Source organism: Stenella coeruleoalba (genome assembly GCF_951394435.1).
Source record: "Stenella coeruleoalba genome assembly, chromosome: 2".
NCBI classification, from domain to species: domain Eukaryota; kingdom Metazoa; phylum Chordata; class Mammalia; order Artiodactyla; family Delphinidae; genus Stenella; species Stenella coeruleoalba.
The window spans coordinates 182,553,982-182,581,396 of NC_137147.1; the positions used below are offsets into that span (position 1 = coordinate 182,553,982).

Here is a 27,415-nt window from a genome sequence, read left to right on the forward strand (position 1 = left end):
CTTCAAGCCCCAAATCCAATAATTACCTTAATAGAGTATGTTATACAAGACAGAAACTTGAGTGTCTCACTGTATTACTGAAAGATAAAGGTGTGCTTTCCTTACTATTATACTGTGAGGTAAATACTAATTTTCATATGGCCAGTAACAACTGGGCTAATTATTTTTATTTCAAAAACTCATGTACATTGGTTATAACCTAAGGCAGAAAATTATCTGATGCCAAAATGCAAAAGATACTTTTCAAGACCCAAGGCCCATAAGGGGAACAAATTATGTATATTCTCATCAGTATGCTACAATCTTGGTATTTGCTTTTAAAGCAAAGCCTTTTTAGTAATAAAGACAACGAACGATCTGTCAATCTGCAAGTCCCCAGTTACATTTGGGTTTGAAATGAAGACAGATAATTTATAGTTTATATAAGATCACTCCCTTAGGAAAATTTTAACTCTAGGCAAGTTTATTTTACTGCCAGTTATTATTCTTCTACTCCTCGCTTATCCAATAACAGGTATGTTCTGAACAAAATCAAGTTTTATTAATAACTGATTTTTTAAAGGAGCAAATGATATACCAAAACCAAATTAAATAGATTTTGAATTACTAGTGTTTTAAATGATTCCCTTTTACACACATAACAGTAAATCTGTCAATGTTAACATGTCATCCAAAAGCTAAGTAATGCCTGATATAATTTGTTAAACATTTAGAGGCACTGTGAGCTCATACTGATAGAAAGAAACAAAGAATTCTCCTTTACAGAATTCTAAATAAGAAATGGAAATGGAAGGATGGAATTTGAAAAACCACCATAGTTGGAATGACAGGATGACAGTTTACAGTGGAGAGACTTGGTGTACATCATCTTAAGGAAGCAAGTCCCATCACCAGTAATGGCACAAATATACATCATGCTCTGACAAGCACTTCTGAGGAATTCCTGACCAAAATGCATAACCTGAATCTAACCAGGAGGACACACGGACAAATGCAATTGAAGGATATTCTACAATAACTGGCCTGTATGTGCTCTTCAAAAATGTCAAGGCCATGAAAGACATAGAAAGAGTGAAGAACTGTTCAGATTAAAAGAGACTAAGGAAAAATGACAACAAAATTCAATATGTGGGCTTCCCTGGTGGCACAGCGGTTGAGAGTCCGCCTGCCGGTGCAGGGACACGGGTTCGTGCCCCAGTCTGGGAAGATCCCACATGCCGTGGAGCGGCTGGGCCCATGAGCCATGGCCACTGGGCCTGCGCGTCCGGAGCCTGTGCTCCGCAACGGGAGAGGCCACAACAGTGAGAGGCCCGCGTACCGCAAAAAAAAAAAAAAAATTCAATATGTGATGCTGGACTGGATTCTGGACCAGAAACAATTCTTTTTCTTTGGTATATAAGACATTAGTGGGACAACTGATGAAATCTGTCTGTATACAGGAGAACACTATCCATGTTCATCTAGAAAATACACATTAAAGTACTCAGAGGTTAAAGACATTGAAGACACTCTGCAATTTTCTCTCAAACAATTTGAAAAAAGCAAGAATACTGTGTATGTGTATGTAGACAGTGAATGATAAGGCATATGTGATAAATGTTAACATTTGGGGAATTTGATTAAGATATACAGGAATTCTTTGAACTATTTTTACAACTTTTCTCTAAGTATGAAATTATTTAACAATAAAAAGGAAAAAAATCAACCCAGTTAATAGAAACACAAGGATCATCTTTACTACATTCTACTCATCAGATCATGAAATTTTAGAGCTGGAAGAAAAATGTATTCTCTCACCAAAATTCCTCAACTTACAGAAGACAAGGAAGTGAATGACTTGCTCAAGATGACAACGTTCAAGGCAGAGCCAAGACTATTATCCTGCTCTGACTCAGCTCTTCCTAGTGCTGCAAGCTGTCTCTTGTTCCTTTACATTGTCACCTACTCCCTAAACATGTGACACCAGAATATTTAGCTCTATCTTCTCATATATCCTAATAAGCTGGTGTGACAAACCACTTTCAGGCAATCTAAATTTCATTTTTAAAAGGCAGTTATGTATTACTGCTTCTAACAGTCTTAAATAACTAATATCAATAAATATGCTGCCAGAATACATGCCAGATACTGTACTGAGTGCTAAAAATACAAAATTAACACACTCTACTGCTGGGTGATACTGCTAGGTCCATTATGACAGAGACCAAGTCTGCATTATTGAACATTATAACCCACCTCTCAGGACAGTGCCTGGCATGCAATAAACATTCAAATGACTGTATGCTGCTAAATAACAGACAACCCATAGCACAGGAATGTGTATACAGATAATCGTAATATCCACAGTGTCAAAAAAGTACCATGAGACAACAGAAAAGGACGTTTTTTTGCTTGGTGAGATCTACAAAGGCTTCAGAAATTTAATGACTACCAGAGTTAAGACTTGAAAGACAAATAAGATTTTGACAGACATGGAAGCAATGGGGTGGTGAGAGGATGGGTAGGGGGAGTTAGATGAAACAGCCTGAAGCAAGAAAATATTTGGCATTTCTACTGAATTTTTAAACATAGGCTTACCTATTGTTGCTGCAAGCTCTGGATCAAAAGTATCATCTGTGAACCTCAAGAGCAGGCTAAAAGAGATGTTAAAAAGACAGATTAGTAATTTGTCTTTTCTTTCTAATCACTTGATAAATCTTCCTGATTGTTTTATTTCGTCACTAGTTAGATGCAGATAAGAATAGCTGATGTAGTCCGCTCCCAGAAATACAGCCTCAGGGCAGGTATACACAGAGGAATTAAATTATTGGAACGGCAATTAAAGAGTCCCAAAAGCAAAGTAGTTTTTAGTAGAAAATATGTTCCCTATGCTCCCCTGCTCAATTCCCCACGTGTGAAAACGACTGTGTTTTTTGCTTTTTTATAACTGTATTGGTATGTCCTTCTGAGAAAATGATATTAGCAAACATGTGACACTTTAACTGACATGGACAAAAAGGGGAAAAGTAAGTCTTTTGGAATGCAACAAATTAATTTTTTAAAAAATCTAATGCATAATTCACTCTGAATTCAGGTAAAAACAGAAAGGTGTGAAGTCTAGCATTTTGAAACAAGTAGTTAAGACTATTACCCAAGTGGAAAGAGATATAATAAAAAGTGAAGGCAGAAAGGTCACATGATGGCCAGAGCAGGTAGCCTCTGGCAAATGCTGGGTGGGGTGTATGAAATCAAGGAGGCAACATGGAGCTACCAAAAGCTTTCACCGAAAGGAATGGCAGGAACTTCTCTTTATCTTGAAAACTTAATGCCAGCAATAAAATGCAAGAAAAACAACAGAAGACAACTGCCATGATTATAGTAAGAGATCATGAAGGACTAAACCTAGGAAATGGTAAAGAAACTAGAAAGGAAGGCATGAAATGAAAAGATACCGTAAGAGTACTCCAAGATTTTGTCTCCCAGAATTATTTTGTTTAACATAAGGCAGAAGTGTCAGTTATTAGCTCTTCAAAATAAAATCTAAGCTTTTGTTAAAGCCCTAGATATATAAAATTAATCAACTGCCCCTCACGTTATCTCCTAAGTAGGACGAGACCATTCTATTGACCTATTTGCATTAATAAAATCAAGACAAGCCCTATCTCATGTCTGAATTGCAGCAAAAAAATGTATGAATATTTCTATAGATTATAATTATTGCTGCTTAAGATTTTTTTTTGCCCACAGGGTTGCAAAACGTAATGGCCTCTTGGTAGTTCCCGAACCCAGTGTCATTAATTCTATTTGAAGGATTAACTCTCCGTTTCCTGGTTTTGCTTTTTGTTGATCATAAAACCAGCACCACAAAAGCAAAGTAAAAAGAATCATATTGTAGATTCTTCTACTTAACATTGAACACTCTTGACTATAACTCATTTTACTTACCTCCAACATGAATTAGGTGACAGCACTAATAAGAATCTTAAAACACTACTCATAAGAATTTTCTTCTCTGCCCAGCATTAAACTTCAAATCAATAAAAGTGAAGATTTCGCTGAAAATTTCAGTTACTCACAATTTAAGAATAGAAAGGTGGTGCATCTATACTCGGTCACCAAAGAAAATATTATTACAAAAACGTAGAACCTTGTTGAGTAGTAATAATAACACCATAATAACATAAATAATAACAATGGTATTGGCTATTATTTATTAAACATCGACAATGTGGCGGACACTGAGCCAGCCATTTTTCTTTGCTTGTCATTAATGGTATTTTGTCAGGAAAGACAAGGGTGTAAAGCAACAAATTTTAATACAGACTTCGAGTATAAGGCAGCAGATCTTAGCCAGGGGTAAACTATTAGCTCGAAATGTATTCTAAATTCTATGTGTACATTTTTCTAGGCAGGGAGTCTATTTCTCTATTAGATTTGACAGGAACCCACAACCCGAAAATGATTAAGAGCCACTGCTCTAAAGGATGTACGTTTAAGCCTTCATATTTTCAAAGTTAAAGGAGCAAAATACTCTCCACGCAGAGCTATAGATGGAAGGAGACCACCAATCCACTTGGAGACCAAATCTGTCATTAATCAGTGCGATTATAACTAACACGCATTTCTCAATTTACAAATGAAATTGGTCAAAAAGGATGGGATATAATGGGGACTGGAGGGACAGCAACTTAAATAACAGAAGGTCTCTATAATCCCTCCCAGTTTCTGAAACACCTGGCTACTTCTTCACTTCCCTATGGCTAGCCACGGAATCAAAGACCATTACACATTTAACACTTGATAGGGTCTGAGAGATTTCTACCCAACCTCACTTTTTGAACAAAGAAATGAAGGCCTGGAGTGTCTGAGTGACAAAGGTCACACAAGTGGCAGCACCAGTTTCATCATTCTCATCTCCTGGCTCCTCTCACACATGCTCATTACACTCCAAGTACGGAATAAACTGGAAAAATAACCCACTAGTTTGAATTAGTTAAGATGTCCTTTGTTGTGCAATGATTTCTCAACAACACAAGTGATACATCACTTCCCCTAACTCTAGATTTATAAAGAAATAGAAACCATTGGTTAGAACAACCCTGTAAGATTATATCCATGACAAGTGTTTTTGTACTTACCTTAAAAAGATAGGCTTCTAAAGTCATTTATTCTCATCTTATCCAGAAAGTGTTCAAAGTTTTTTCCATAGCATATGACATACACCAAAAATGTATATCTAGCCAGAAAAATAAGCCAACTTTCTCCTTAAATGCAATCCTTTCTTGAAAGAGGTAAAGGTGTTAAAATTTTGCAGTGAGTAGTTGATAATTCACCACTAACTATTGAGAAAAAGTCTGGAGCATATTAGAGCCAAATAAATTTGTTTGAGGGGAGGGAACCAAGGGAACCAGTAAATCCACTTAACAGATTTTACTCTAGAGGAAGAACTTCAGTTATGTGAACACTGCACTGCAGTTAGCTTTCAAGTAATCACCCATCTAACACATTTAGAAAAGGTGCCAATCCACCATGTTTGGGGCTGAACCACATGAAAGGACATTCAACCATTCCTAACTTCAAAATCAGCAATTTCATATGTCTTAACCTAAATGAGGGTCACATCTCAAGAAGAAAACGGTCACAAGGCCAAGGAATTCCTATTAAGACAATGTTTATATATTACCTAGCTTTTTAACCCTCAAATACAATAGATGGTGATCATGAAAATGATTTTATTCAGCCCTTTAAGTAACACACACACACACACACACACACAAATCATACTTATCTTTTTAGCCCATAGTGTTTCATTAAGTTATTCCTTCTTAGGTACAAATCCCTCACTCTAACATACAGAGTACATTAAATGAGAGAAACTATGAAAATGTACTGTCATGCTTTAAAAACACATAGTTTCAGAATATATTTACAGAGTAAGGTTTCAAATACTCAAGTATTTTATTTATTTTTCTTTTTTTTTTTTTTTTGCGGTACGCGGGCCTCTCACTGTTGTGGCCTCTCCCGTTGCGGAGCACAGGCTCCGGACGCGCAGGCTCAGCGGCCATGGCTCACGGGGCCCAGCCGCTCCGCAGCATGTGGGATCTTCCCGGACCGGGGCACGAACCCGTGTCCCCTGCATTGACAGGCGGACTCTCAACCACTGCGCCACCAGGGAAGCCCTCAAGTATTTTAAAAAAAAAAGTAAGACTTCACGAAGTAATGTGAAAGATAAGTTTATCAGGAGGTATAGCTAAAATATGAAATTGCTTGCAGCTCCTGGAATTTGTATATTATTTGAAGATCAAAGCAGCGTAGAATACAAGGAGCTCGTAATCATACGGCGAGGATACCTTCACCTGGAGAACTTTGTTCCAGGATGTGGATGAAATCACAGCCCTCTTGCGATACGCCCCAGGCTCCACGTCTTCCCTTGTACTCAACTCTAACTACTGTCAACGTTACTTTCCCCCAAGAAAGAAGAGACACATGCTAATGTGTTCTTTTACCTCTATATGATGCGGCACAATGACAAGTAACAATCACACTTGATTTTCAAAAGCGGCCCACAGCTTAAGCTCTACCTTCTCAGGCTAAAGTGAATTATTTAAGCAATCAGAAAACTGAAGAGTTCTTTCACAGCTGACTCATTTAAAAAAAAAGAAAAAAGAAAAAAAAAGCGGTTGATGGGTGCACCGTAATAGGCCAGGAATGCGACCTACGGCGTCGCGAAACTTCCCGTGCAGAACTTGACGTATTACGAGGCAGGCCGGCCGAAACCCCAGCGGTAGAGCTACACCTCTCAACTCGCGGGGTGCAGGGAGCCTGGCCCGGGGGCCCAGAGGCCTCGCCCTCGGCCGAACTCGGGCCCAAGCCCGCCCGCCGCGCCCTAGGCTCTTCTACAGCAAACCGCCGGCCGGGCGGCGGCCCCGGAACTGTTTTCCTCTGGGTGCGACAGGAGGCGAAGCGATCCAGGGAGCCGGGCCTGGCAGAGGCCGTGGACCGGGCGGCGGGGTGGCGGGGCCGCGGGGCCGCGCAGCGAGAAGGCCCGGAGGCCGCGGGCGGAGGCCGCCCCAGCTCGGGCCGCGCCCGGCCGTCGCCGTTTACCGTTCCCGCCGCGGCCCAGGGGACAGCGGCCACCGAGACGGAAAGGGCCCTGTCACCCTTGTCACGGCTCGCAGAGCCGCCTCACCTGGACTTGCCCACGCCACTCTCGCCGATGATGAGGATCTTCAGGGTGGTCAGCACGTCTTCGTCCATCCTGACCCTGCTCCGCTCGGCTCACAGCTGGCCGCCCCGCTCCGCCTCTCAGCCCTTCCCCAGGGGGAGCTGCCGCGCATGCGCCCCGCCCCGCCGGGGCCACCTTCCTTTCACACCGGGTGTTTAGGTTGCAGGAGCCCCGCACGCCCGGGTTCCGCCTGGAGGTAGCTCTGCGTCGGCGCAAACCCAAGTCCCAGGTGTCCTTCCGGGGAGGGCAACTCCTCCCTTGCGCAAGCGCAGAGGGAGAGCGCCGGGTGTGATTTCACCCGGTTCGCAGGCTCTTCCCTTTCTCCAGCCCTCATTTAACCGTCCTTCCTTGGTGCACGTACTCGGAAGAGGACTGAGTCAGGGGAGTATGGTTCTCTTTGATTTCAATAGCTGCTCAAAACAGCTGCATTGCAGTGGCAAGAGTCTTGTGCGCGAAGGCAGATTATCTTAGTTTTAGGTCCCAGCCACCGTATAACCGCTTTGCATTACCTAGACTTCTGAGCCTGTTCCCCTCAGTCGGCACAATTATACTTCTAAGAACAAGACCGGCGTCTTAGAATTATTATGAAGATTAAATGAGTTAATTTCTGATGGCACTTTGTAAACTCAAGTGCTCTATAAAAGGTGTGATCTGGTATTATTACTTCCTGGCTGTTTGACAAATACCCTTCACACCTCACTTCATATTCAGAGAGATGTAAACCTCACATAGATCAGGTGCATACAGATGTCTGGTGGTGCAACTCAAGCCAACTGTTACTCATAAGAGCTGCTACACCACAACTGCAGGAATGTATGTACATGCTTTGTCTTCTTGGCAAGCTGTAAATCTTAGTGAGGGCGCCAAACCTCATGTATAGTAACTAACAAAGTGCCTGGTACGTGGCAGACACTAAATAAACATTAGCCTCCCATCTTATCTTCTTTTACCTGCAGCTAATGCCAGATACAATAGATATTTAATTAAAGAATACATGTTAATAAAAGTTAAAGTAAATTAAGGAATAATCTTTTTAAATACCCAGAAAAGCTCTTGTGTTAGATAACCAAATGGTATCCCACCCGCCGAAACCCTTCTCCTCCTTCAGGTCTTTGCTCTAATGTTGCCTTCTTAATGAAGGCTTCCCTGTACACACTACTCGAAATCTGCAAATCCTTCCAACATTCCCTATACCTCTTTCCATTGTTTTTCTGCATGTATTTACTGCTCTCCGATATATATTCTACTACTTTGTTCACTGTCTAATCTTCCCCAAAGAAAAGGGAAGCTTCATGAAGGCAAGGATTTTGTTTTGTTCGTTCTACCCTCTGTGTCTAGAGTAGTTCCTGACATATAATATGTGCTAAATAAATATTTGTTAAATGAATTAATTGAATGAACATTCTTCCATTCCTAACTTTGGAAGGTGATGTCAACCAGGCAACCTCAACCTCTCAAAATAGCACTTGAAACCTCAATCAAGACTATCCAGCCTACTTTTGGCCATGGCATCAAGAGCTTATTAGTGAGACTCACAATATTGTCAAGTTCTCCTGCTCTGGGGCAGTGTTTCTAAAAGTGTAGTCCCCAGATCCCTAGAGATCCCCTTCAGGGGCGAACACAAGATCAAACTATGTTCACAGTTATTCAAGATGCTGTTTACTTTTTTCACTCTGGTTCTTTGATACGACAGTGGAGTTTTCCAGAGGCTATATACAGTGTGATAGCAAAACAGATTGAAGGCAGAACCAGATCTTAGAATTCAGCTATTTTCTATTAAGCCAGACATTAAAGAGATTTGCAAAAACGTAAAACAGTGCCACTTTTTCACTATTTTTTTGTTTTAAAATAATTATTTTCATAAACATTTATACTAACTAGTAATAGGTTTATTATGTTTTAAGATGGTTTAATACATATGTTTAAAATTTTCTCAGTTCTAATTTGAATAGTAAATATGAATAGTCATCAGCTCTTTCAAGTCCTCAATAATTTGTAACAGTGAACAATAATCTGTACAACCGAAAAGTCTGAGAACTGTTGCATGGCACAGCTGCCAAGATGTCTCCACGTGGGTCTGTCCAGGTGCAGAAAACCAAGCTAAACATGAATCATGCTGATGTCATCGTCTTCTCCTCTATACTAGCTTTTCCTCCTGATTTCCTTTTTAAGGAATGACATTAACAGCCACTCACCTTCCTCAGCCTCACTACCCACATCCCTTAAGCATCCTGAAATGTATCCACTTTCTTCGCTTCTACCATCACTGCTAATGTCAGGTCAGCACCTCAGTTTCTTGCTGGATCACCTGCCCTGTTAGCTGCCCCGCTGGCCTTCCTGCCTTCATTCTTCTCTCCCCTCAGGCTCTTCTCTACCCTGCAGCCAAAGTGGCGCTGCTGAAGTGCAAACCCAGTCCAGTCATCCCACCTTCTTTTTGTTGCTCACTGCCCTTCCAAGTATTTATTATTTTATCATAGGCCCTGGTTATCCCTCCAACCTCATCTCTTGCTATCTCACGCCTTGCACTCTGTGTTCTGGCCAAATTAAACTCCTTTCATATTTCCAGTGAGCTGTGTTTGCCAGTCTCCAGGACCTTGTCATCCCTTCCGCCTGGAGTCCTCTTCTTTCCTCTGCCCCGAGTCCCTGCACATACACACACTTTTGCTTGGGCAGCTCCTACTCATACTCCATGTTCCAGCTTTTGGATCTATTTCTCTGGAATGATTTCTCAGGCCTCCCAGGTCATCATTACATTGTGTTCCGATAGTGTCCTATGCGTCTATTGTGGCATGTACTCCACAGTATTATAATTGCTTGTTCTCCTACCAGAATGTGTGCTTCTTGAAAGCAGAATTGATTAGTGTCCTGTTCACTCTTCTGTCTCCAGCATGCAGTATAATGCCAAGCGTAGAGTAGCTGCTCAAAAAATATTTGTAAATATAAAAACCTCAAATCAACTTCAGAAATTTGGAACAGTGAGGTCTTCTTTTTTATTTGTTGCTTATATGGGTTGGAGTGTCTCTTGAATCTCTGTCTTGAACATTAGGGGAAGAAAAGCCTCGGTAACTCTTAATGCACAACTATTACCAGGTATTGCCAGAAAGGAAGCAAGCATCGTGCACAGGTAAGGCAGGGGAGTATTGTTTGTGCTAAACAGGTGACACAGAAAGTAAATGCTCTGAAAATTCAGACAAGAGTATTTGATCACTGAGGCTTAGGGCCACCAGAAAAGGCTTCAGGAAGGAAGCAGGACTTGAAAAGGGGTACAGTTTAGACAAGTGCAAGAAAGGGGGTACCGCTTCAGGCAGAATGAATCTAGCATAAACAAAGGCATCAGGACTCTATGTAAAATATAACCTTTCAGATGGATAAATCTGGCTATGTACAGGAAGAATTAGGGAACAGACAGGAGTAAAGACATTGTGGACAAAGAATGTCACCTGCCATATCAGTAAACAAAGGATGCCACCACCAAGCTGTCAGCTACTGCAGCCGCACCCAGAGGTGTACCCTGAGGGGGCTCAAAATGGAAGAATAGGATACTGGCAGTAGACAGTGAAGATGCATATCAAAGGAATGATTTCAATAAGCCCAGACTCCTGCATCTTCCCGTGCATAGAAAAAATGCTAAATCCATTAAATTGAGATGTCTGTTTCTTTAATTAGCAGTAATCTTTTGATGTTTGACCACCTGTTTTATGTTTTTTTCCAAAAACTCATATATATGCTGGCTCTTTGCTTACCTCTTTGGAACAGTCCCTCAGAGCTATCTGAGAGACTGTATCCCTGGCTTAACTCCTCTGGTAAGTCAACCAAATAAAATATAATTCTCAACTTTTAGGTTGTGCATTTTGTTTTTAGTCCACAGCATGGAGACCTCATAGGAAATTAGGGGAAGACCTGAATGTTGTGGTGATGGGGGTTGGGGACTGGAAATGGAGGCATATATACAAACGACGCAAGGAACAATTGCCCCATGCCCAGTGAAGGATGAGGAGAAGAAAACGGTGAGAAAAGTATCAAGAATTTCTCTACTATTGTAAGTCTCAGTGCCACCAATAAGCAGGCAAACTTATGACAGAAATGGTGACGAAAATGGGTTACATTTCAACCATGTTGAATTTTATGTGAAGGTACACCCTGGAGGCAAAATTTTTCAGAACCCTTTTAGAGCTGTGCTTCTGAAATTCAGGCCAGATAGCAAGACACCAAAACAGAAGTTTCAGGAAGGTGACATTCCTGGCCAACAGTCTGGCCTGGGGGATCTGTTTCCCATATGCACTGTTTTGTTTTGTTTTTAACATCTTTATGGGAGGATAATTGCTTTACAATGTCGTGTTAGTTTCTGCTGTATAACAAAGTGAATCAGCAATACGTATACATATATCCCCATATCCCCTCCCTCCTGAGTCTCCCTCCCACCCTCCCTACCCCACTCCTCTAGATGGTCACAAAGCACTGAGCTGATCTCCCTGTGCTATGCGGTTGCTTCCCACTAGCTATCTATTTTACATTTGGTAGTGTATATATGTCCATACCACTCTCTCACTTCGTCCCAGCTGACCCTTCCCCCTCCCCGTGTCCTCAAGTCCGTTCTGCATGTCTGCGTCTTTATTCGTGTCCTGCCCCTAGGTTCTTCAGAACCATTTTTTTTCTTTTAGATTCCATATATATGTGTTAGAATATGGTATTTGTTTTTCTCTTTCTGACTTACTTCACACTGTATGACAGACTCTAGGTCCATCCACCTCACACAAAAAACTCAATTTCGTTTCTTTTTATGGCTGAGTAACATTCCATTGTATATATGTGCCACATCTTCTTTATCCATTCATCTGCCGATGGACACTGACATTGCTTCCATGTCCTGGCTATTGTAAATAGTGCTGCAGTGAACATTGCGGTACATGACTCTTTTTGAATTATGGTTTTCTCAAGGTATATGCCCAGTAGTGGGATAGCTGGGTCATATGGTAATTCTATTTTTAGTTTTTTAAGGAACCTCCATACTGTTCTCCGTAGTGGCTGTACCAATTTACATTCCCACCAACAGTGCAAGAGGACTCCCTTTTCTCCACACCCTCTCCAGCATTTATTATTTGTACATTTTTTGATGATGGCCATTCTGACAGGTGTGAGGTGATACCTTATTGTAGTTTTGATTTGCATTTCTCTAATGATTAGTGATGTTGAGCATCCTTTCATGTGTTTGTTGGCAATCTGTGTATCTTCTTTGGAGAAATGTCTATTTAGGTCTTCTGCCCATTTTTGGATTGGGTTGTTTGTTTTTTTGATATTGAGCTGCATGATCTGCTTGTATATTTTGGAGACTAATTCTTTGTCAGTTGTTTCCTTTGCAAATATTTTCTCCCATTCTGAAGATAGTCTTTTCGTCTTGTTTATGGTTTCCTTTGCTGTGCAAAAGCTTTTAAGTTTCATTAGGTCCCATTTGTTTATTTTTGTTTTTATTTCCATTTCTCTAGGAGGTGGGTCAAAAAGGATCTTGCTGTGATTTATGTCGAAGAGTGTTCTTCCTATGCTTTCCTCTAAGAGTTTTATAGTGTCTGGCCTTTCATTTAGGTCTCTAATCCATTTTGAGCTTATTTTTGTGTATGATGTTAGGAAATGTTCTCATTTCATTCTTTTACATGTAGCTGTCCAGTTTTCCCAGCACCACTTATTGAAGAAGCTGTCTTTTCTCCATTGTATATTCTTGCATCCTTTATCAAAGATAAGGTGACCATATGTGTGTGGGTTTATCTCTGGGCTTTCTATCCTGTTCCACTGATCTATATTTCTGTTTTTGTGCCAGTACCATACTGTCTTGATTACTGTACCTTTGTAGTATAGTCTGAAGTCAGGGAGTCTGATTCCTCCAGCTCCATTTTTCTTTCTCAAGGTTGCTTTGGCTATTCGGGGTCTTTTGTGTTTCCATACAAAATGTGAAATTTTTTGTTCTAGTCTGTGAAAAATGCCCTTGGTAGTTTTATAGGGATTGCATTGAATCTGTAGATTGCTTCAGGTAGTATAGTCATTTTCACAATGTTGATTCTTCCAATCCAAGAGCATGGTATATCTCTCCATCTATTTGTATCATCTTTAATTTCTTTCATCAGTGTCTTATAGTTTTCTGCATACAGGTCGTTTGTCTCCTTGGGTAGGTTTATTCCTAGGTATTATATTCTTTTTGTTGCAATGGTAAATGGGAGTGTTTCCTTAATTTCTCTTTCAGATTTTTCATCATTAGTGTATAGGAATGCAAGAGATTTCTGCGCAATAATTTTGTATCCTGCTACTTTACCAAATTCATTGATTAGCTCTAGTAGTTTTCTGGAAGCATCTTTAGGATTCTCTATGTATAGTATAATGTCATCTGCAAACAGTGACAGCTTTACTTCTTCTTTTGCAATTTGGATTCCTTTTATTTCTTTTTCTTCTTTGATTGCAGTGGCTAAAACTTCCAAAACTATGTTGAATAATAGTGGTGAGAGTGGGCAACCTTGTCTTGTTTCTGATCTTAGAGGAAATGGTTTCAGTTTTTCACCATTGAGAACAATGTTGGCTGTGGGTTTGTCATATATGGCCTTTATTATGTTGAGGTAAGTTCCCTCTATGCCTACTTTCTGGAGAGTTTTTATCATAAATGGGGGGGGGTTGAATTTTGTCGAAAGCTTTTTCTGCATCTATTGAGATTATCATATGTTTCTTACCCTTCAATTTTTTAATATGGTGTATCACATTGATTAATTTGCATATACTGAAGAATCCTTGTATTCCTGGGATAAACCCCTCTTGATCATGGTGTATGATCCTTATAATGTGTTGGATTCTGTTTGCTAGTATTTTGTTGAGGATTTTTGCATCTATATTCATCTGTGATATTGTCCTGTAGTTTTCTTTTTTTGTGACATCTGTGTCTGGTTTTGGTATCAGGGTGATGGTGGCCTAGTAGAATGAGTTTGGGAGTGTTCCTCTCTCTGCTATATTTTGGAAGAGTTTGAGAAGGATAGGTGTTAGCTCTTTTCTAAATGTTTGATAGAATTTGCCTGTGAAGCCATCTGGTTCTGGGCTTTTGTTTGTTGGAAGATTTTTAATCACAGTTTCCATTTCAGTGCTTGTGATTGGTCTGTTTATATTTTCTATTTCTTCCTGGTTCAGTCTCAGAAGGTAGTGCTTTTCTAAGAATTTGTCTGTTTCTTCCAGGTTGTCCATTTTATTGGCATATAGTTGCTTGTAATAATCTCTCATGATCCTTTGTATTTCTGCAGTGTCAGTTGTTACTTCTCCTTTTTCATTTGTAAGTCTGTTGATTTGAGTCTTCTCCCTTTTTTCCGTGATGAGTCTGCCTAATGGTTTATCAATTTTGTTTATCTTCTCAAAGAAGCAGCTTTTAGTTTTATTGATCTTTGCTATTGTTTCCTTTGTTTCTTTTTCATTTATTTCTGATCTGATCTTTATGATTTTTTTCCTTACGCTAACTCTGGGGTGTTTTTGTTGTTGTTGTTGTTTGTTCTTTCTCTAATTGCTTTAGATGTAAGGTTAGGTTGTTTATCTGAGATTTTTCTTGTTTCTTGAGGTAGGATTGTATTGCTATAAACTTCCCTCTTAGAACTACTTTTGCTGCATCCCATAGGTTCTGGGTCGTCATGTTTTCTTTGTCATTTGTTTCTAGGTATTGTTTTATTTCCTCTTTGCTTTCTTCAGTGATCTCTTGGTTATTTAGTAGCGTATAGTTTAGCCTCCATGTGTTTGCATTTTTTACAGTTTTTTTTCTTGTAATTGATATCTAGTCTCATAGTGTTGTGGTCGGAAAAGACACTTGATATGATTTCAGTTTTCTTAAATTTACCAAGGCTTGATTTGTGACCCAAGATATGCTCTATCCTGGAGAATGTTCCATGAGCACTTGAGAAGAAAGTGTATTCTGTTGTTTATGGATGGAATGGCCTATAAATATCAATTAAGTCCATCTTGTTTAATGTGTCATTTAAAGCTTGTGTTTTCTTATTAATTTTCATTTTGGATGATCTGTCCATTGGTGAAAGTGAGGTGTTAAAGTCCCCTACTATTATTGTGTTTCTGTCAATTTCCCCTTTTATGGCTGTTAGCATTTGCCTTATATATTGAGATGCTCCTATATTGGGTGCATAAATATTTACAATTGTTGTATCTTCTTCTTGGATTGATCCCTTGATCATTATGTAGTGTCCTTCTCTGTCTCTTGTAATAGTCTTTATTTTAAAGTCTAGTTTGTCTGATATGAGAATTGCTACTCCATCTTTCTTTTGATTTCCATTTGCATGGAATATCTTTTTCCATCCCCTCACTTTTAGTCTGTATGTGTCCCTAGGTCTGAAGTGGGTCTCTTGTGCACAGCATACGTACAGGTCTTGTTTTTGTATCCATTCAGCCAGTCTATGTCTTTTGGTTGGAGGATTTAATCCATTTACATTTAAGGTAATTATCGATACGTATATTCCTATTAACATTTTCTTAATTGTTTTGGGTTTGTTATTGTAGGTCTTTTCCTTCTCTTGTGTTTCCTGCCTAGAGAAGTTCCTTTAGCATTTGTTATAAAGCTGGTTTGGTGGTGCTGAATTCTTTTAACTTTTGCTTGTCTGTAAAGGTTTTAATTTCTCCATCAAATCTGAATGAGATCCTTGCTGGGTAGAGTCATCTTGGTTGTAGGTTCTCCCCTTTCATCACTTCGAATATGTCCTGCCACTCCCTTCTGGCTTGCAGAGTTTCTGATGAAAGATCAGCTGTTAACCTTATGGGTGTTCCCTTGTATGTTATTTGTCGCTTTTTCCTTGCTGCTTTTCATATCTTTTCTTTGTATTTAATTTTTGATAGTTTGATTAATATGTGTCTTTGTGTGTTTCTGCTTGGATTTATCCTGTATGGAACTCTCTGCACTTCCTGGGCTTGACTGACTATTTCCTTTCCCATGTTAGGGAAGTTTTCAACTATAATCTCTTCAAATATTTTCTCAGACCCTTTCTTTTACTGTTCTTCTTCTGGGACCGCTATAATTCGAATGTTGGTGTGTTTAATGTTGTCGCAGAGGTCTCTGACACTGTCCTCACTTCTTTCCATTCTTTTTTCTTTATTCTGCTCTGCAGTAGCTATTTCCAGTATTTTATCTTCCAGATCACTTATCCGTTCTTCTGACTCAGTTATTCTGCTATTGATTCCTTCTAGAGAATTTTTAATTTCATTTTTTGTGTTGTTCATCAGTGTTTGTTTGCTCTTTGGTTCTTCTAGTTTCTTGTTAAACGTTTCTTGTATTTTCCCCATTCTATTTCCAAGTTTTTGGATCACCTTTACTATCATTACGCTGAATTCTTTTTCAGGTAGACTGCCTATTTCCTCTTCATTTGTTTGGTCTGGTAGGTTCTTACCTTGCTCCTTCGTCTGCTGTGTGTTTCTCTGTCTTCTCATTTTGCTTAACTTACTGTGTTTGGGGTCTCCTTTTCACAGGCTACAGGTTTGTAGTTCCTGTTGTTTTTGGCATCTGCCCCCAGTGGGTAAGGTTGGTTCAGTGGGTTGTGTAGGCTTCCTGGTGGAGGGGACTGGTGCCTGTGTTCTGGTGGTTGAGGCTGGATCTTGTCTTTCTGGTGGGAAGGACCGTGTCTGGTGGTATGTTTTGGGGTGTCTGTGACATTATTATGATTTTAGGCAGCCTCTCTGCTAATGGGTGGTGTTGTGTTCCTGTCTTGCTAGGTGTTGGGCATAGGGTGTCCAGCAGTGGAGCTCACTGGCTGTTGAGTGGAACTGGGTCTTAGCATTGAGACGGAGATCTCTAGGAGAACTCTCGCCAGTTGATATTACATGGGGCTGGGAGGTTTCTTGTGGTCCAATGTCCTGAACTTGGCTCTCCCACCTCAGAGGTTCAGGCCTGGTGCCCGGCTGGAGAACTAAGACCCTGTCAGCCACACTGCTCAGAATCCTTGCTGAGTTCTCTCCGCCTGGCAGAACTCCCTCCCCAATGTCCCGGTACGAAGGGCTGAGGTAGGGGGGAGGGGGCCTCATATGCACTATTATCCTTAAATCCCTAGGAAAAAAATAGTTATTTTTTCTCAGGCTTCAGACATTGTCCTTTTCTTTATGGATCCATCTTCTAGTATTAAGTCTTTCTGCCATATTGAGAAGATATGATCAGCTCATAAAGGTACATCTAAGGGAATATTTTTACGGCCTGAAGCTTGGGATGACCTATGAGCAAGCCCAGTATGGAGGTAGGGATTGTAATTAAGAAATGACCTGGAGGTGTGATGGGAGGGCTTCTGGAGTCTGTGCTGTCTGCAACATGCCCACAGCAGCAGCCCCAGAAAGGGACAGGACAGCAAGGGAGAAAAAAGATCAAATTTGGACCTTTGATTTTTCTGCACCTTTTTGCTGTTTCTCTCAGCATCAGTGCAGAGAAGACTAGAAATGCTGCTGGCAGAATTCACATGCTCTGAACAGGCACCAACACGAGCGTTGTGACTCATGGCTTATATGGGGCTAATTGTATCCGAGCGTAAGAGGCCTTTGTGGCTACAGCTCGGGTGCTCCTGGTGAGAAGAGCCATACAGTATCCCTCTCCTCCCTCCACCCGAGCCCATTTGCCCCGGCTGAGCAGAGGCTCCAACAACCCCCACCTTCCAGACATCTCCAGCTTCTGCAGATACGCACAGGAGCCTGGGTTTGCAGTCCAGGAGGAGTTGTTCCCTTGTGTGGCTGTTTTACTAAGGCCCCAGGGACTTGGGAGAGATGGGTGAGAGGGAAAGTCTCTGGAGGAGGTAGCTGGCCTGCCCTCTTGGCTCCGTGGGTGGGATTTCACCCTAGGTTAAGAGAGGTCAAGGTCAAGAGCTGGAGTAGCCAGAAGAGGCTTTGTTGCTTGACACAAACAGTGCTGTCTCAAGGCCCACGGGACGGGAAAGCTCAGACTGGGAAGAGGGCCTTGTGCTGTAATTGACTCTAAAACCCACACAATATCACTTCCTACCTGCAATTCACATCCTTGATACACATGGAAGATGTCAGGACTTGTCCCACAAGAATATAACTTCTCAACCCAGTTGTAGTGTCAAAGGAGTGTCTATTTAGGAATAGGCTGCCAGCCCGGCACCACTTCAAAGCCTCTTGCCCTTTGCTCTCACCTCAGTGTGCTTGTGTTAAGTATGTCTATAGTTCCAGTGTACCAAGAGGCACTGTCAAATACAGAACATGGCAAGTCTGGGCCCCTACCTGACTCTTGTCTACCTGGAGCTCTTGAGAGCACAGGTCTTCCCTACTGTCAGTGCTAGGGTGTCAGTGTCTTCTGGACATCTAGCCAGCTGGCTGGAAACTGCTTCCCACTTCATCCCTGCCAGCCCTATTTCCTGGAGGCTGGGTCTTGTTCTTGGTTTTCGCTAGTTCTGAGAACAACCTGGCTCTGTATCTATGCTCCCACTGGCCTCATTCCAGAGCAGGTTTGTGTCCCTTGTCCTTTAGATCAGGTTCTCCTTGTTGATAAACTGGACTGAATCTGTCCACTTTTGTGAGTTTTGGTCTTTTGTTGCTAGAAAAATCCTCCCACCTTCTATTTATGATATTTTTATATCTGCTTTGTGTCTTATTGCACTGACTAGCATTTCGGAAAAAAATATTAAATAATAATGATAATAATGTGCATCACTTTTTTCTAGTTCTTAATTTTAATGGGACTACCTATAGAGTTTCACCTATTGTTTGTTATAACTTATTAATGTAATATAATAATGGATTTTGTTATATTATTCTATGCCAAGATAAATCTTGACTGATTTTGGTGAATTATTCCTTTACATACTGTTCAATGATATTTTCTGGTATTTCATTTATGAGTTGGCTTATATAAATATATTCCTAAGTGAGACTGATTTACTTTCACTTAGAGATGAAAGAGCACAACAGCATTGCTCTAAGATGATCACAGGTAGAGTGTACATACAGGCAATTCTTTGTGGAAGGGCTTATTGTGGTAGGCATCTGCTGTTTCTTCTACTTCCCCTTCATCTTGCTAGCACTCTCCTAATTTCCTCGGGAAATGCCTCCCTCAGTGTCATTTGGGAAACAATCTCCATATCACTAATTTTAGGAAGAGGCACACGGCCAAGGCCTGGCTCATCAGCTCAGTCCGCTAGTCAAAGTGATTTAATTCATGGATGGACACATGATTCAATGGGATGAAATTCTAACACTCTTATTGAAATTGTCGGAAGAGAGAATTACATTTTACAAGAGCTGCTGAGAGGTTAGAACATGGGAGTGGAGCTATTGGGAGCCCTGTAGCTATCATGGATAAGGAACCTGAATGGAATAGAACCCAGAACCCAGAGGAAGAAAGTAGGGCCAAGATGTGGAGCCAGAGGGCTCCTGATCAACCTGATTGAGCCAGTTACGCACAGATCTTTCTGTTACGTAAGCCAGAAGTTTCCCCTTTTAAAGAAAATTAGGCAGTATTTTAAACATATAGATCAGAGTAGTGAATAATACAGTGAAACCCAGTTTTATCAAATCTGTTAAGCATCCATACTTTAGATGTTTTTAAAAGAAAGCATTAAACATTAAAGACAGATTTGAGATACCCTGATCCCTCCTCTCAACCCAGAGACAATTACTGTCATAAATTCAGGGTTTATCATGTCCATACATGACATTATATTTTTACTACCTATCTATCCTTAAACTTTTTTACATATTTTTAAACTTCATAATTTTATCAAATTATACAGATACTTCTTCAACTTGACATTTTCATTCCATGTTATGTTTTGGAGATCTAACTGTGTTATGAGATGTAGCTCTAGTTCACTTAAAGTGCTGTATTCTAAATTCCATAAAGCTATGTATTCATCATTCTTTTTTTTTTTTTTTTCGGTACGCGGGCCTCTCACTGTCGTGGCCTCTCCCGTTGCGGAGCACAGGCTCCGGACGCGCAGGCTCAGCAGCCATGGCTCATGGGCCCAGCCGCTCCGCGGCATGTGGGATCTTCCTGGACCGGGGCACGAACCCGTGTCCCCTGCATCGGCAGGCGGACTCTCAACCACTGTGCCACCAGGGAAGCCCTGGGCTGTATTTTTGGACACATTCAGAACATTATTGGAGTTTCTGAGATGCCTAAAACTGAAATGGAAGGGAGCTCCAAGGAGAGGTTGGGAAGTTGCAATGCTTTTCAACCCTCTAGAAACACATGGAACTTTTAAACTATCAATGCTGGACCTTACTTACCCCTCAAGAGATTCTGATGTCATTGGTTTAGGGTGGGCGTATTTTTTGTTTGTTTTGGTGGTTTGGGGAGGGTTGTAATTCTTCAGATAATTCTCACATGCTACCAGGGATGAGTTCCACTGGGGTAGAGAATTCTCTGAGTTCAAGGTCTCGTGTGCATTGAGACAGTGTAAAGTGGTGGTTTTGGTGATTCTGGGAGCAATAGCTTCACATGGAATTAGTGTGAGCTCTGCTGGGAGAGCTGTAATCACTTATCAGAATAGATAATACCCATGGAACACAAAGAAATTTGGGAGTTCTTGGGTGACTAGGAGAGAACCTCACCTAGGGAGGGCTCACGGGCTCTAGGAAATCCCAGGAAGAGGACCTGGGAGGTTTCTCTCTCCTCTTGAACCTTTAAACCACAATATTAAAACAGTCACTACATGTTCAATGACTTGTGTACAAATAATGTGAACAATTCTGCTTCATGTGGTGAACTTCTGATTGAATGCAACACAGTAATAAAACCAAGTTACTCACTGCAGTGCTCTTGGTTAGAGAGCATATGCTGGCATATACAAACGCTGTCATTAGAAAATGTTACCCTAATTGGTAGAGGGAACAAAGAGGTTTCTGGAAAGCTTGTGATGTTGTGTTTCTTGTTCTGGATGTTGGTTACACAGGAGTGTTCAGCTTATAAGAATTAATAGAGATGTACACGTATAAATTGTGTGCTTTTTTCAGTATGTATTTTATACTTCAATACAAAGTATTAAAAAAATAAAAAACCGACTAACCACTGCTTCCTTTCATGATGTGTATCAGGGTGGCTTGATATTTCCTATCAATGGGAAAACAAATGTCTGTGTTGAACTCTTCCGCTCACAGAGCTTGGGATGAGGAAAATGGGGGTGGAGTGGGGACATAGGAAAGACAGAAACTGCAAGGTCTGCCATTTCTTCAGAGCTGCACAGGGGTGAGCTCCGGAGAAGATGGATTTTCGTTTGGCAAAATGATAGATGCATCTTTGAATACGCAGAGGTGGACCCCAACCTGAGAGAGTGGAAAGCTAATTGCTCTGTAAATGAAGGGAATCTAATTTAGGGGAGAGCCAAAGGTGAAGGGACCTAGAGAATCAGGGAATAAGAGGGGATACCTGAGGGATAGGACTGATTAACCTGTGTGATGACAGATTGAAGCCTGGGGAAGAGATGACCAGAAAGAATGGGATGAATTCTGAGATGCAGTGGGCAAAGGACTTTGAAGATAAGAGGTATCTAATATTTAATGCCCAATTGTTCATGTGGCTGCAATGAAAACTCCCTCCACTGTTGCAAATCCCCACTAGCATCTGCTACCCTAGCTACACCTGCCGTCTAATATTACAAACCAGCCGCATGGAAGGGTAATGTAACTTACCAACCCAGAGAGAGTGTGGGTTGATTTGGTTATTTTAACTGGCCTGGTGCAGAACACTGCATTGAATTTTCTTTTAATGATGCTACATGCCTGCAACTTGGTGCTTTGGGGCCAGAATCTTAAATTGTAAAATGGAAAAGTGTGACACCCCATAAGAAATGACCTGGGCCCCTAAGGAGATAACTAATTCTGACACATAGATTATAGTTGCTATTTTTACCTCCAAGTATAAAAGATCAGTGTCTCACTGGCAGCTGTTATGTGGGACAAGAGCAGTTAAAACTGGAAGTCAAGATGGTAAAAGCTAGATTTCTTGGGAAAGATACTGAACATCTGTAAGTTTGTTTCCTCATCTATAAATGGAGGGAAATAACTCTCCTGTAGACATTATCCAAGATCTAAATAGAAGAATGTATTTGAAGCAAGTCCTTTAGCAAATGGCATATAGTAAATACTCAATAAATATTACCTCCTTTCCTTCCTCCACTTCCATAATATTGTATGTAGAACTATTTTGTAACTCATAAAGCCATAAAAACATTGTTGGTAAAATTAGTGGGAACTAAAATTTGTTGATTATTTGAAAAGCATATTACTTTATAAGAGAAAATTTCCAGAAGTGGAAACAGTATATTTTTTGTGTGTGTGCAGTACACGGGCCTCTCAGTGTTGTGGCCTCTCCCGTTGTGGAGCACAGGCTCCGGACACGCAGGCTCAGCGGCCATGGCTCACGGGCCCAGCCGCTCCGCGGCATGTGGGATCCTCCCGGACCGGGGCACGAACTCGCGTCCCCTGCATCGGCAGGCGGACTCCCAACCACTGCGCCACCAGCAAAGCCCAGACACAGTATTTTTATGCAGTAAATTAAATTAATAGTTTTAGTACAGTGATTTTCAACCAGGATTGATTTTGCACCCCAGCAGACTTTGGCAGTGTCCGGAGGCATTTTTGGTTGTCTTAAGTGGGAGAGGTGCTACTGGTATCTAGTGAGTGGAGGCCAGGGATGCTGCTGAACATCCTGCGATGCACAGGACAGTGTCCTACAACAAGGAAATATCCAGCTCAAAATGTGGATGACACCACTGTTGAGAAACCCTGTTTTTGTGGTCAGGCAAGTGAGTCTGGTTAGTCTTGGTTTCAACTTTGTTGATGCCCACATACATATTAGCATTCCTTAAACTTAGCGCATTCCTTCCTTAGCCTGTGAACTCTCATAATGAATGGGAAAATTCCTTTCTAAATTGACCCCTATGATTATGTATTTAGACACATAAATTATGCAGCTGTAATATCAATGCAAAGCTTGTGTTGTGCCCAGAAAAGTCTAGAAAACACTGCCATTAGACATTCTTCTTCACGACCCACTAAAAGATATATTTTATTTTGTAGAGTGTCACCTTTTTGTAGACCTGAACAGTGCTGCCTATCTCAAACAATACTTAGTAAACCAAATTCCACCATCCTCCACTCATTTCATGATTCAACAACGAGGATGGAGCTCTTCTTGGTAGAGAAGGTGATCGCTTCAGAGTAAGATCTGTTATTCATACCAATTCAAATCTTCATTTTAGAGATCAGAATGAGATGACTCTAAGGTAGAAAAAAATTGTTCAGAAACATTTCTATTACAGAATAGTTGTCAGGAATGTTCTTCCTGGCTATGACTATAACAGAGGGCGTAGCCATTAGGACCGCTCTGTGTAGCTTCTTCACCTCCCCTTGTCCAGGCTGACAGGGACAGAGTAAAGGGACAAAGTAGGTGATTAAATAGCGTTAATCCCACTAGCGAATCGTAAGTAGAGAGAGAAGCATGGGAGACCCTGTATAATGGTCACTCAAGAAAGCAGGCTTGCTTGGCAACAAAACCATGCAGTAGAAGCAGGAGACATGCCCTCAAACAATAAAACAATGGTGGAATGAGACCTACAGCCAGCCCACTGAAGTCTGCAAGTTAATGATCCTTCAGAAGGGGCTTTTTTCTACGTGCATTAAGAGCAGAAATATAGGGGAAAGGTGACATTATACTGAAACCTGAGATTGTTTACCATATTTTAGTATAAGTTACACCTTTTTGCTCATTTCCATAGTGCCATGACAGTCTTGGTTGAGCCATATAGGGTGGAAAACTCCTCTGCCCAACATGTAGGAGGAGCTAATGACTGAAGACTCCCGGAATGAGGAAGAAGGTGGTTTTCTACCCCTCCCCACTTTTCCTTGATTATAAAAATATAGTTCACCCAGCTCTTGGGGCCGCACCCTCTTGCCTGCCCACTTGTATCTCTCACAAGCATCCTATACTATTAAATCCACTTCTTGCCTCTCAATCACTTTGCCTCTCGATGAATTCTTTCTTCGTGAAGACACAAAGAACCTGAGCTTCAATAAGTCCTGAGACCAGGTGTGCGGTTTCAATCAGAAGACTGTGGGTTTGAGTCCCCTCCTAAGCCAGGATTGCGGGTTCAAGTCCCATATGAGGTGCGACTGGGTTCGAATCCCATCCTAAGAGTGTGGTTTCAAGACCACTACTGCTTCTGCCCTATCACTGGCTCAGTGACAGAGCTTGGCGGTCCAACAGCAAGACCAGAGCTGGGTCGGGGAAAAGCTTCCTAGGAAAGTGCACTGGAACAAGCATCACGGGGTTGTCCTAGAGTAATAATGACCCTCTCCTTTACTTTGTATTTTCACAACGCTTTACTTATTGGATGCTTTTAACAACCCAATGATGTAGGCAAGGTAAGTAATTTTATCCCTAGCTTACAGATCAAAGTAACAGACCTATAAAGTTTGAGTGTGTTATTCTAGATCATGCAGCTCTTAAGTGTCTAGATCTTCCAGCTCTTACTCTAGACTTCTGTACACAAAAATTTAAAGTTCAACCTTATGGTCCTTTCCTTTCAGTTCTCTTGATTTGATTTGCTTATCCTAGTTGTGAAGGAGAACTGGAGGTACGAGGTTGGCAGAGCAGGGCCTGCAGGGTGCAGAAATGGGGCAGAAATCCTTCACCAGAGCAAATATATGTTAACTCGCTGGTGTTCTCCAAACCAGAAAAGGAGCAGCCTTACAAAAATCTTTGAGAAAATCGTTTGTTTCCTAAAAAGTCATTTTCATATCATAATCAATCATCCTGGAAAGATTTTTCAAAGTTAGCCTTTAAATAAAATAATAAATAACTTTGTTCTTGCCTAATTTTACTCCATTACTCTAATTTAAACCATATTCCTGTGATTTAATATGTTTCCCTTCAGGACGATGATTTTAAACATTTGAAGATGGCTTGTTCTAAATTAGCAATGCCATGGCCTGAATGCATAGACTTATTCCCTTCATTAACTCTCTTAGCTATTTATTCTGCCCTGAAAGGATATTTAGTCCCCTTAACTTCCTCTTACTCAATATGATTGTTTTCATAGAGAACGTACAGATCTGTCTTTCTTTCTGAGAATGTGGAGTCACACGTGTTCCAGTTATAGGAAGTCATTTTGATGAGGGTTCTTTTGTGTTCATGTGTTCAAAGGTAGTTTTAGTTTTTATTTTTTGTTTGTTTTCAGAGGGGTTAAAAGTTTCACAGTGAACTCCTAGTGCTATTTAAAGTTATGAATTGTTTTATATAGCTACAAAATTATAGGTTGTCTTTATAACTATGAAGAACAAAACCAAGAATGTAGTATTCCTGCAGCAGTGGAGAGGCCGTGAATTAAAAATATGTACTTTCTAACTTCTAGAAACACATCTCAGAGTTATCCTGTTACTCCTTTTTGCTACTGTACTTTGAAGACTCATAGCTTCAAAGATATACCAAAAGTCTGAGTAAATAGATATGATTCATTCACTACATCCATAATGAGAGAGGCTTCAGCTGGGGAGAAAACAGAACTATTCTGTTCTAGTATCATCTACCTTGTCCGTGAAAAAGGTGTTGCCTGCCATATCAGTAAACAAGGGGCATCGCAGCCATCACATTACAGCCAATGACAGTGCGCCCCGAGGGAGCTCAGAAGGGAAACAGGAAGCTGCCATCCAGCAGTCACCTGCTGCACGCCCCCAACCCCCCCGCATGAGAGAGCACAGGACAATTGTGCACCTCAAAGGAATGATTTCAGCGAGCCCAGACTCTTGCATCTTCCCATGAATAGAAAAGTGCTGAATTTTAACTTGAGATGTCTTGTTGTCTTTAATTGATGGCCATCCTTTGAAGTTCCAACTACCTGGTCTTTGTTGCAAAACCTCCTATATATCCTGGCTCTTCCCTTACCTCTTGAGAGTGGTCCCTCGGAGCTATGGGAGAGTCCTGTCTCCCAGGCTTGAAGTCCTCAGAATATCCATCAAATAAAACAACTCTCAACTTTTAGATTGTGCTTTTATTTTTCCAGTCAACAGCTTCTAGGAGAACACAGGGAGACAGTTTTGTTTTTTGTTTTTTGTTTTTTGTTTTTGTGGTACGCGGGCCTCTCACTGTTGTGGCCTCTCCCGTTGCTGAGCACAGGCTCCGGACGCGCAGGCTCAGCGGCCATGGTTCACGAGCCCAGCCGCTCCGCGGCATGTGGGGTCTTCCCGGACCGGGGCACGAGCCCGTGTCCCCTGCATTGGCAGGTGGACTCTCAACCACTGCGCCACCAGGGAAGCCCTAGGGAGACAGTTATTTTAAGAGTCACTATGAACTTAGAAATAGCACAGATCAAGAGGGACAAGAATGTCACCGGATGAAACTGATTTGCTTAAGTTCATCAGCTTTTTAGCATTTTAATCCTTGTCTATCTTTGAAATATGCACTGCTTTTCTTATAACTGAATGTTTCTTTTCTCATCTTCAATCCATTTTTTAAGACAGCAAAAATTTTATTGTTGCTGGCAGATGCGGCTTCAGTGAACAGTAAGTTTCTTGGGACCACATAAACCAAACCAAGAATCAATCAATCTCACTCTCCTCTTTCTCTCTCTCTCTCTTTTTCTCTCCCTCTTTCACACACACACACACACACACACACACACACACACACACACACACACAGACATTTTATTGTGAACTATTACCTACATCTAAAATGTACATGTATATTTTAACAAATACTTAAAAACCATATGCCGGTGCAACCATCACGCAGGGAAACAGAAATGTTCTAACACAGCAGCAACCCACCTGTGTAGTCTTTCCTATCCCCAACCCCTCCTTTCCATGAGAGGACACCATTTATCCAGACTTTTATGCTAATCATCTCCTGCTTTCTGTTATATTGTTATCGTACATGAATGCATCCATAAATAATGTTTACTTTTGCTTGTTTTTAAATTTCTTAAGTGGGATGATATATTTTGTCTTGCTCTTTTCTTAATTTTTAAAATAAGATGCACCTATATTGTGTGCAGCTGTAATTCATCCCATTTCATTGCTGTGAATATTTTACTTCATAAAATCCCACAATTTCTTACTCCTTTCTCTCAGTGATGACCATTTGTATTGTTTCCAGTTTGGGGTAATTTTATGAACACTGTTGTGAACATTCTTGAATATGTATCCAGGACATAGCTAGGAGTGAAATTTCTGAGTCATACCTGGTAGGCATATCCTGACCCTAAC

The 27,415-nt window shown here is 41.0% G+C and overlaps 1 protein-coding gene across 1 annotated transcript in view; it reads right to left on the bottom strand.

Annotated features, from left to right (window-relative positions):
• The window catches only part of RAB18 (RAB18, member RAS oncogene family), a 32,728-nt gene extending 24,933 nt beyond the window's left edge, over positions 1–7,795 (bottom strand). The window contains exons 1-2 of the mRNA XM_079914609.1: positions 7,169–7,795; positions 2,578–2,633 (exon numbers count right to left, since the gene is read on the bottom strand). Of these exons, the coding sequence (XP_079770735.1) occupies positions 2,578–2,633; positions 7,169–7,236 (124 nt within the window). The 5' untranslated portion in view covers positions 7,237–7,795. The remainder of the gene's footprint in view (positions 1–2,577; positions 2,634–7,168) is intronic.
• Between the last annotated feature and the right edge of the window lie 19,620 nt (positions 7,796–27,415).